The sequence below is a fragment of the Lolium rigidum genome, chromosome 5 (genome assembly GCF_022539505.1).
Source record: "Lolium rigidum isolate FL_2022 chromosome 5, APGP_CSIRO_Lrig_0.1, whole genome shotgun sequence".
NCBI classification, from domain to species: Eukaryota; Viridiplantae; Streptophyta; class Magnoliopsida; order Poales; family Poaceae; genus Lolium; species Lolium rigidum.
Genome location: NC_061512.1, coordinates 2,433,411 through 2,444,689, shown reverse-complemented (window position 1 = coordinate 2,444,689; position 11,279 = coordinate 2,433,411). Strand labels below are relative to the sequence as shown.

General features: G+C 43.3%; 1 protein-coding gene across 1 annotated transcript; it reads right to left on the bottom strand.

Moving 5' to 3' along the window:
- Positions 1–337: 337 nt before the first annotated feature.
- Positions 338–9,479, bottom strand: LOC124652635. The gene is made up of 3 exons (XM_047191680.1): positions 9,454–9,479; positions 9,325–9,382; positions 338–928 (listed from the first exon to the last, which is right to left on the bottom strand). Exons 1-3 carry the CDS (start codon positions 9,477–9,479, stop codon positions 338–340), a joined length of 675 nt encoding a protein of 224 aa, XP_047047636.1.
- Between the last annotated feature and the right edge of the window lie 1,800 nt (positions 9,480–11,279).

Sequence of the window (11,279 nt, the reverse complement as noted above, 5' to 3'; positions counted from 1 at the left end):
GCAACAAAGGAGTACAAATCATGAACATGCCATATTATTCATCAATTCACGCCAGTCTAAACTCTGAACATTGACTAATCAATCAGCATGCACTCATTTGCCATGATCAATCAATTAGCAGCTTGGGATCGGGAGGAATTCGTGGTCAGAACTCAGAAGTCAATCCTTCCCAAGCTCCATTAATGGCTCACTTAGCAACAGCAAAAAAAAGGAAAGAAAGGGGAAAACATAATATATAGTGGCTACTGCTTCTTCTACAACGCAACATAATGTCACAATCTACTAGCGCGACGTGATCATGGCAGGCATATAATGGATGATGCGATGAGCTTCGTGCTCATGTCATCCTAAGGCTGAGGTACTGGCACTGCACCAGCTGCCACGGCGACTGGTGCTGCTTCATCGCCTCCGCCACGCCGAGGTCGAACGCCATCGCCCTCTGGCACGGCGGCGGCGGCGCCACGTAGCCGTGGAAGGCGACTCCGGCGGCGCCCTCGGAGTACTCGATCGAAGACGGCGGCGACGACGAGAGGCTCGTACCGCCGGAGCCGTCGGACGCGAAGGGGGAGGAGAAACCTCCGCCTCCCACGTTGTAGTGTGCTTCTGCTCGCTTGCTCACCTTGTTCTTGCAGGCGGTGCCGGTCGTCCCGCCGACGGCGAGCGTCAGCTCTAGCTCCGTTCCGCAGCCCTCGTAGTCCTCGTCGCCGGTCCCGACGATGTACTCGTCGGCAGGGAGCTGCAGGTTCAGCGCCCTCCGAGGCTGCTTGCTGCCGCGCCTCCGATGCTGCCGGCGCGTGCTAAGGTCGCCGGCCATGAGCTGCGTCTGGATGCGGTAAAGGCGATGCAGCTCATGAACCTGTTGCCTGAAGGTCTCTTCATGCTTGAGCATGGCCATCTTCATGACTTCCATGTCACATCGCCTCACAAGCTTGCCCATGCCTCCACAGCTTCTAGTTCACTTTAGCCTGCTGTAATGTGGAACATGACAATATTCAAAATCTAGAAAAACCTTGAGGCATAACTCACTCGGAGCCTGCCGAAATCTGAAACAGAACTATGTTCAATTTTTTTTTAAAAATTGCAGCTATCTGAATAAAACAACTCTGATCATGCATCACAGCTTGATTCATGAAGGTGAACATGGCACATATGCAAAGAACATATTCAGACAAATATTGAACCACAGAGAACAAATGAGCTCACCTGTAAGCGAAGAAACTTGTCCTCTCTTCCCCTGCCTAGTTTCTTCCGCTAGTTCAACTTTCAAACTTTGTATGGGAGAAGCAAGATACTAGCCAAAGTGAGGAAACGCTAGAGAGGTGTTGTGGCTGTGATGCTGAAGCTGGTAATGGCAGTTGCAGTTGCAGGGGAGGTGCTGATTTATAAGCAGAGCTGCTTGCCTGTCTGCCTGCAATGGCCAATGGCATGGTGCGTGTCACCGGACACTAGGTAGACATATATTTTTTGCTTTTGGCAGGACTCCTTTTTGGCATGCCAAGCAACAAGAGCCCCAGGGGCACTCACTTGCATGCAGAGAGAGAAAGGCCAAGTACTGCCTCTCCAAGAGCAGACAGCCCCTGCACGAGTCTTGTTTAATCCTGGGTGGGCCTATCCAGAAACTGCTGTTAATACTTAATAGTACTCCCAGCTCAGGAGGAGTGCAATTCAAACAGCGAGTGTACACTTTGTGTGTGATTCAGATTATACAATGTTTACATGTGGTGACACACATATATAGTGGTGCCCCTGATCATTGCATGCCCAGATGAAGGCTATGGATATGTATTCACCATGCATTGCTTCAGGATTCAGCTCCATTTACTAGTACTAGAGTTTTGGCTTGTGTGACCTTGTGTACATATATGTTCAAAGAAGCAACACCCTAGTAAGATGGAGCTGTCAGCTTGTCACTGAAAACAAGAAAAGGGACATATGATTATTCACATGTATATTTCCACATGACCTGATGATGTCCATATCCACATGTGTGTTACTGCCTGCACTAAATATTGCCACTACAGACTACAGGCATTATAGTGGATTTGATATATCTGCACTAATAGCTATATATCTAGTATATTGCTGGGAGATCTAGTGTACATACATCTTGGGGAGAAGATGAGGACAGGTTCTTGTCTAACTGTTGCGTGGCATGGTGCATCCAGACATATCAAAAAGACTATTTTTAAGGATGGGAACAGTCTGTGTGTTGGCATTGCATGAAAACCAAGCAAGCTAGTAGACAAGCAGAAAACTGAAGAAGATGAAGATAAAGGCTAGATGATGCAGACACATCCCTTGCAGAGGAAGCACCAAAGCATGCATGCATGTATGTCTCTGTACTGGATTCAAGTTGGCTTTCCATATATTTTTTCTATTAAGGACCATTGCTTCGCCGGCCATATTACTTAACTGAGTGATTTGTGCCTAATTCATCAGAAGCTGCAGAAATAATTTGCAGGCAGTTGCTTCGTACCAGAACAGTGATTAGTTAAGTAATAGGAGTGTTAATTAAAAAGCCTAAGCAAGGGGACGGATAGTCCAAGGGACAAGACAATGGCGCACGCTTTGCCGGTGGAGAGAGGCGCAGTCGTACGGCGTGGTGGACCAGAGAGAGACAAGAGTGACGAGAGAGAGGGGCACTCCAGGTTTCTTGGCTTTCTTTGGGTCTTCTCCCTAGTGCAATGGCTTTTGTGAGGAGATAGATAAAACTTGTCTCTCACCACAGAATTTTGATTTTACAGAGTGCTATCTACCTATACAACAGATAACTTAGGGCCTCTTTACATTGTACAACATTTGGAAATCCACAAATAGAAGAAAAAACAGAATACAGATGACATGCGTTTTCTGCAGTATTTGAGAATACAAGAATTCAGCAATAGTATTTGAGAAGCTTCTGGGTCCTTTCGACCCATCTCCTTGTTCAAAAAAAAAAAGCAATAGTATTTGAGGCTTGTCCTCCTACGATGTATCAATGTTGTTTCTTTATTTATAAAGCGGGGCGAAAACCTGTTTCGAGAGAGTCTTTAGATGGTGCAAAGGCTTTTGGATAAAATCATAAAACTTGGCCCTCACCAATGGATTTTGGTTTTACATAGGGATATTTACCTCCACAGGAGATAACGTAGGCCTACTTAGATTTTAAGAATCTGTAGAAATAGAAAAAAAAAGTATAACCGAGATTGTCATGCATTTCTCTACACTATATTACATAATACAAGAATTTGGCAATATGAGTCTTTAGATGGTGCACACAAAAATTATTGAATACGCTTCATTTCTCAGAAGAAAATGAATTTACAACATTAGGAGTACATAGATAGAGTGAAATGGAATTGAACTTTAAAAGAAAAATAAAATAAGGTTCAATCTCATGTGTTGAGATTCTATGAAATAGACGGAATATGGACGGATTCCATAGACATTTGGTAGAATCAATCCTACCATCCAAACAACTTATGTAAAAAGCTTAATTCAAATCTTCCAATATTTATGTTCAAACATTAATAAATTGCCGATGAGTTACTTACTGAAAGGATATGGACAAAATATTAGTGCAAATAGAGATGTGAGAAACACATATCTGTTGGACGGGAAGGCCATCGCCCAAGCATCAACAATAACATTGTTGTTGTCCGCCGTGTTGGCAAACATACCGTAGCCGTATGACAGATGTGTAGAGCAAATAGTCGTACGGTTGGCTCGGAAGTAGTCTAACAGAGGCGAGCAGTCGCGGTGAGATGCTACCAAAAACCCTTAGGGCTCCTTTGATTTAAAGGATAGGAAAATCATAGGAATAGGAAAAGTATAGGATTGGAATGACATGTCTACTTGAAACCTATAGGAAGATGAAGTTTGTTTGATTGTAGCAAAGGAATTTTTCCATGAGGTATGAGCTAATGCTTTTTCCCTATAGGAATTACACTACAAGATTGGGTTTTCGTGGTGCAGGATCTCAAGGGATGGGGTTTCCAAGGCTTGCTCTCACGGAGGTCTGGTTGCTAGGATGGAGAAGCATGGAAGCAACACAACAAAAGGAGCTTCACAATTGTGAGAGAGACAAATAGTGTTAAGAGTTCTAATAAGTGTCTTGGATCCATTCCTTTGGTTCTTTAGCTTGTATTTCATGTGGACAGGTGGAGAACACAAGTGCCGCGAGGTGAAAGAATCGGGGAATGTGTCAAGCATGCAAATGCCTATCAGCACGTAGACACATAGTTCGTTCACCAAGCAAATTTTAATCTTCCACCAAAACAAGTTATAGTAAACTCGATCGAACTTGATTCACGAAACCCATCGTGAGTGCGATGTGTGATGTGCCTTGCGCGGGCGAAGAGTGCGTGAACTGCTAGTCTTCTCACCCACACGTTGGACACCTTATAAATAGGACCAACTTTCGCTCCACTAGAAATATGGGACTATGTTGTCATGTCCTCGTATATGCCAAGCTGCCGAGCTGAAGGGTCCTTCGAGAGCATAAAAAAATGATAGACTTAATGGGCCAAGGCCGGTAAAATCCAACAATTTCTATAAACATCCTGCAACCAAAAGACGACTTTAATTAGTGAAAAATAGATAGATCTTTTGGTTTTTTTGTACAGTACATGATTATAAAAAACACAACAACTTTTTTACAACTGTCAACTAGCTTGCTTTGTATGGGATAGTTCATATTGGTTTTAATCGCCATAATTCAGTTGGTGTGCAAACAATATGTTAGGGCAATGGTCAGAAGGTCTAGGTTGGAACTTGCATTTTATAATCTTCTCGGGTCAGTAACTACAAGTTGGGTTGTTTGCTTGTGATAAAAAAAACCTTTAAAAAAAATGTTACCACCCAAAACAAGTGGTCGGGCATGGGCCATAGGCCAGGCAAACAGGGCGACCACGACATGCCCTGAGAGAAGGAGGGCCTCGAATACTAAATTATGCAATTCGTCAGAAAAATGCTAATGTTTAAAGTAACTTCGTACTAATATCCATCATGTGAAGCGACTATCAATTGTCTAGAAAATATTTGACCTCAATTTTCATGAACAATTGTACATGATGAGACCAAATGGTGTTCAGCAAATTGGAAGAACCAAATTAACCAGTGGTTGCAAGTTTAGTTTTGATGTTAGTATCACCTATGGATTTCTTCTACCATATTTTTATTTCATAAACCGGATCACTTTGTATACACCATATGATGAAGAGCACATTGTTGTGAGCATATAAAATAATCACGTTCTATGTGTGCAAAAGTATTAGAGTCCTTAATATCCTTATGTTCATTAGTGAGAACAATAAGCGAAGATATTTTAATAGAAAATATAGAAAAGTAACCTGCTCTCAACTTATTACTCAACCAACTGTAACTTGTAATATCCATTTGACCACACGAAACTTATGCCAACATCTCAATTTCTACTCTAGAAGTTTCTAGAAATGTGCTTACCTGATCCTACACTACAAACCGCTGTTATGTTATTTGTTAGCCCATATCATATGGCATCCCAACCAATGAATTTAATAATATTAACTGCGAAAAGAGAACTCACACAAAAATGTACACGTATAAAATATGATTCATCAATGGTAAAAAAGTATTCATGGAGGCACTCGGTTTCGTCTTTTTTCATCTTGATGTTCAATGTCTTAAAAATAAAATAATATTGTAAATTTTATTAAAAAAATGTTTTTATTTTTATTTAGCACCAAACGTATGTACTTTCAAATATGTACATTATGACTATATAAGAAATAATTGCAATATGATAACAACATACTATGAATAAGTACCAATGTTTAGTATAAGTAATCACAATAGCAACAACCTTTACTCCAACCGATAAAGGGGTGTCACAATGTCTTGTGACACTCACGTTTTTTCAACGCGGTTGCATGTTTCGGTGTGAGTTTCATCATTGATCTGCAGAATGGTAGCTTGTATAGCCTCCAAGTGTGTATATATTATTTCATTTACGGAGGGCTCTGAGTTGAAATTATTCGATCGTGACGTTGATATGTGATTGCAGTTTGATTCGTTGTGAGCCATGGCTACGCATATGTACTACATGTTGCGCTCATGGTAGACTGGTAATTGAGATGGAGGGGAAATGGTGTGCTTCAAAGATAATTCATTAGAGTCTTGTTATTTTGTATTTGTACTAGTACCATAGTAGTATGTTCATCATGTCTTATATGTATTAGCAGCTGAACCTATATCATTATCATGCGATATGTTCTGAGTAGATGTCCATGTGGCCACTACCAACATTATTGTGTTTAATATTACTATGCTCAAACTATTATCATTATAGTATGATATGTTGGTCACCATTTAATTGTTATATTGTTTGGTAGTTTATTTTAATTGTGTTATATTTTATATGTGGTATGGTTACTTTTTATAGCATTGCCAATGGGAAGTGGTTCCTATTCTCCGCAGCATGATTCCTACGAGGGAGAGGGAGAGAGAGACTTGCTAAATCGTAGAAAACCACATTTGTATGTTTTGTAAAATTTTGAATGAAATGATTTAGTTAAAATTTGTCCTTGTAAATTATCTTCATATAATACGTCCATATGGTACTGTATTGAAATGATAATGTGAAATGTTTTGCTTTAAGTTCCAAAACTTATGGTGAGGCTTACCTAACAAGATTCATGCTCCGTAGTTAGATCTTGAGTGTAGGATAACAATTGTGTTTACCTAACCCTCCACCGCAACCTTCCCCACGTGCGGTGGTGTCGCACCACACCGAGGCACCCTCTCACCAGACCCGCTTACGAGAATCTCCCTTCCCGCCGCCGGGGTGCGATCAAGCAAAGCTTGTCTGGCACAACATCAGTGGCTCTCCTCAGTCGTGTTCAGTTTACAGCGGCGACGCGCGCGCCAACCGCTTGACAGAAGGGTTGCGAGGGCGTGGGAATAGGATGAGCCAGCGTGTCGGCGGTGGTGGTCCTGCACAAGGGGGCAGCATGGTGCAAGCGGGCCCGATATGGCCCAAATGGACTTGGGTGGGCCATGACCTACATAGTCTGCAGTCTCCTCCATTTTGGCAATGGTACCAAGAGTTGCTCATGGGCTGGGTCCGTAGTTTGAGGAAGTCAGGGGATCTATCCCCGGCATGGCGGACCTAGCATCTTCCTCCATCCAAGGTGGTCAGCCTACTGGTTGTGGCGAATCCCACATCTAGTCCTAGCTGCGAGTTAGGGAGGCGCGGCTCCTGGTAAAAAAAGCCTCGACTCCTGTCATGGTAGGCGATGGCAGTGTATACACATCATTACCTTGTTGAAGGCATCTCCTTTGCAACATGCATCTACTCACTCGTGCTTCTGATCTGGGGAAGGGGGAACCCTATGTATCCCAGATAGGAAAATGGAAGTGATTTCGGTGCCGCTCTCCCCTTGACATAACAGTTTATAAAGCACTTGTTGCGTGGGGGTAATAAGAGGTGGAGTGGTGTGCATCAACCTCATAGATGATGGCGAGTCTTGGTGGAATGGCACATCGAGACTCGGTGTCAGATGTGACTTGATGGACTCGTGCAGGGTGGTGGCACCGTCTGGTGCCATGGTGGCTTCGACAACAGGCCTAGAAAGGTCAATGCCCTGATCCCTATCCTAAAGATGGGTTGGCAATAGATGGCAGCAACGACTTCTGAAGCATGTACAACCGTGCATGTGGAGGGTCTGTTATATCGGTTTGTGATCCCGACTTGTTGTTGGGCGGTTTGGTGTAGCCTCTGGTTTTTAGATGATGTGCGTCGGTGTGAGGTCAGAGCACACCGTCTTGACATGGCGACCCCCTTCATCAAGCTTGTAAGTCTACTACTTGTAAGTCTTGCGACGGCTACCGCCAGTGAGGTGACTTCGGGTTGATCTTTTGTATTCTCTTTGTAAGGCTCTGATGAATAATATAAATAAACATATTGTGTGATGCGGAGGTTGTAAGTTCTACCTCCATTTCAAAAAAAAAATATGTGGTGCCCCTCACAATGCAATTGATGCTAGAGTATGGGACCTACTTACATTGCTTGTTCCATAGTCTATGTCTACAACAAGCTTCCCAATTATTTAAACGTGTGTTTCAAACAAAGTTCAAATAAGATTAACGACCATAATATAATCCACCTGAAATTGGACATTGCTTGTTCATTTTCTTTCCGTCCCAGAACACATGTGTGTAACTCATGTGTCATAATTAAACACATAATTTAGTTATGTCGGTTAATTTTCCATGGGGGATGTAATCTAACCTAGTTCCTTCCGATCAATATTGTACCTTGGTGATCTTTTTGGTATAATAATTAATATTGTATTCCAATGCTAACCTTCCTTTAGTATTTTCCATGGGGGATGTAATCCATCAATTGAATAGTTACTCAGGATTAGGAAATCCCATGGTCAATATTTCAACAAAGAGGTGCCATGAATATTATTTCAACATAGTATGACCATACTTCCTGAAGATACACGAAAAAGGAAGAACATTACTTTGAAAACAATTATGACCACAATATTGGCATGTGAAGCACATGACTTGAATAATATTAAAAATTTATTGGAGATGATTCAGTTACCAGAGATATCAGCTGAAGATCTCGCCCCTTAGAGCATCTCAACCACCCCCCTAGGCCCAAAAACGTAAAAATGGGGGCGCTGGCGTGAAATAACGCCCACAACCACCGCCCCCTAATTCTTTTTTGGAGTCAGTCCAGCCTAGCCACTTATCTAGCGCCCCCCGGCCGAACCCAATCACGGGTGGTATGGAGGGGGGGGCTAGAAGGGGCGCTGGATGGACGAAATAACGCCGCGGGCCAGCCCTGTCGCTGAGACTCCCACAAACCCTTCCAACTTCGCCTTCCCACCCTCGTGACAGCCTCCCGAGCTAGGTCACCGCCGCAACCACCCCTCACGATGTTGCCTCATATTATCCTATATACACTCCTTCGTCGCCGACTATACTTTTCCACTTCCCCGCTCTACCACGGCGCCCGGCACACCGTCGTTCCTCCGCCACCTCTCATCACCCACCCCTTCTCCACCTTGCACGCGAGGTGCTCGACAGTTTACCAAGGCGATGGACTCCAATGACGGGGAGGAGATCATTTCTTTGATGGACGAGGAAGTCGATGCCGCCGCTGCGGCGAGGGAAGCCATGGGCGAAGGGAAGCATATATCGATACTGGTCTCCCTCCTGGCCATGATCGCCGAGGAGGATAAGCCGAGGCTTGGTGGTTCTATGCCAGGGCACTGCAAGAGCAAGTCGAGGGAGGGGATGGAAGGCTCTATTGCATGCTCCATGCCGACTACTTTGTCGATGATCCTTTGCACGGCGATCGAGTACTTCAAGCTGAAGAGAGACGCCGTCGGTTTGTTTGGTTTCTCCACTATTCAGAAGTGCACAGTCGCCCTACGGATGCTTGCATACGGTACGCCTAGAGATAAACATGACGACTACTTGTGCATGTCCGAGTCCACCGCCATTGATTGCATGTACAAGTTCTGTAGAGAAATTATCATGTTTGAAAATAACTATCTACGCACATCCAATGCAAATGACACGTCTCGGATCTTGGCATAGAATGCAAATAGAGGATACTTGGAAGAATTTATTGTATGCCATGGAAGAACTGTCCATTTGCACACCAAGACATGTATAAAGGTCACAAAAGATCATGTGTGGTGTGCTGCTTGAGGCAGTCAGATCAGGATCTCTGTATTTGGTATGCTTTCTTCGGAATGGAAGGATCGCATATTGACATCAATGTGCTGCAGTGCTCGAATGTGTTCAAAATCTTGTTGAAGGCAATGCCCCTGATGTGCAGTTCGAGACCAATGGCCATCAGTATGACAAGGGGTACTATCTGGCCGATGACATATATCCAAGATGGTCAACATTTGTGAAGACAATCTCAAACCCTGTGTTTGGAGGGAAGAAATATTGGTTTGCTCAACAGAAAGTGGCTTGCAGAAAGTATGTGGAGTGGGCCTTTGCCGTCCTTTAAGCTCAATTTAACATTGTCTGGTGCCCCGCTCTTACCTTGTCGAAAGATTAGATGTGGGAGGTCATGATTGCCTCTATGATATTGCACAACATGATCATTGAGAGCGAGCGGGAATTCCAAGTGTTTGACAATGAACCATATGAACGGATGGGTCCCTTTGGAAATGTTGATCACGATGTGCCGCCATCCTTGGTTGCTTTTCTCGCCAGGCGTCAAGAAGTTCGGGACATAAATACTCATCACCACTACAAGATGATCCCGTCGACCATTTGTGAATCCACAAAGCTGATGTCTAGTTTATTTATCTATTTACCACTGTGATCTAAACTTGTTAAATTAGTCGTTTGCTTCGTTGAACTTAACTATTTCTTTACTATGTTGAACTTATTTATTTGTTAAACTGGTAATAAATTCTTGTAGTTCATTTGTTGTTTCAAATTATAGAAAGAAAAAAATTATAGCAATAAAGAAACGTCTTGATGCCAGCTACTCCCCAAAAATGCTTCCGCGCCGCCCCCCTTCAGGCCAAAAAACCAGCGACGCCTTATGGGGGGCAAGTGGATATGCTCTTAGGGCATGACCAACTTGTCGCCTCTACGCACTTATTCGAAGGCCACGTAGGCTTGGATTGTCAGAGTGCTTGCCTTGCAGATCGTAGTGTGTTGATGAAAAAGAATTACATGGCCCACTAATTAAGAGACTACCACTTGGAAGCACGTATTGTAGGATACATGCCCCATGCCGTCACTTTTAGAAAACATGGTCTTTTGTTCGGAGCTACTCGGAACATTAATCCGGCCGCGTTTGGAACCGGGACAAATGTGAGTATTAGTTCCGGTTCCAACGGCTAGGACGCCTCACGGTTTTAGTCCCAATTCAAATGGGACCTTTTAGTTCTGGGTGGAGACACCAACCAGTACTAAAGGGGTTGCGGTAGGCTGTGGCTGGTGCGAAAGTCTTTAGTTTCGGTTGGTGCCCTCAACCGAGACTAAAGGTCTATCATTAGTCCTGGTTGTAGACACCAACCCGGACAGGAGATTTTCTAGGTTTTTTTGCTCCAACCCCCCCCCCCCCCCCATTGATCAAGTTTTTAGCTTTGTAAAATAGAAAAGAAAATGATAGAAAATTTAAAATTAAAAATCCTTTTAAATGTAGGTAGGTTAGGCGATCTAGTTACTATGAAAAATAACAAACATGAATTTTGACTTATTTTGCAAAAAAAACTGTATTTTTTGGTAAGATGGCAATAACTTTTGCATTCAAACTTGGATAATGTATG

Excerpts from the sequence above, each read along its gene's own strand:
- LOC124652635 (XM_047191680.1), bottom strand. The coding sequence starts at position 9,479 with ATGGCGGTGGACTCGGACATGCACAA. Across the intron at positions 9,383-9,453 it reads GTGGACTCGGACATGCACAA|TGGAGAAACCAAACAAACCG; the intron begins GTAGTCGTCATG and ends ACTTCTGAATAG. Across the intron at positions 929-9,324 it reads TTGAAGTACTCGATCGCCGT|CTTGTGAGGCGATGTGACAT; the intron begins GCAAAGGATCAT and ends GGCATGGGCAAG.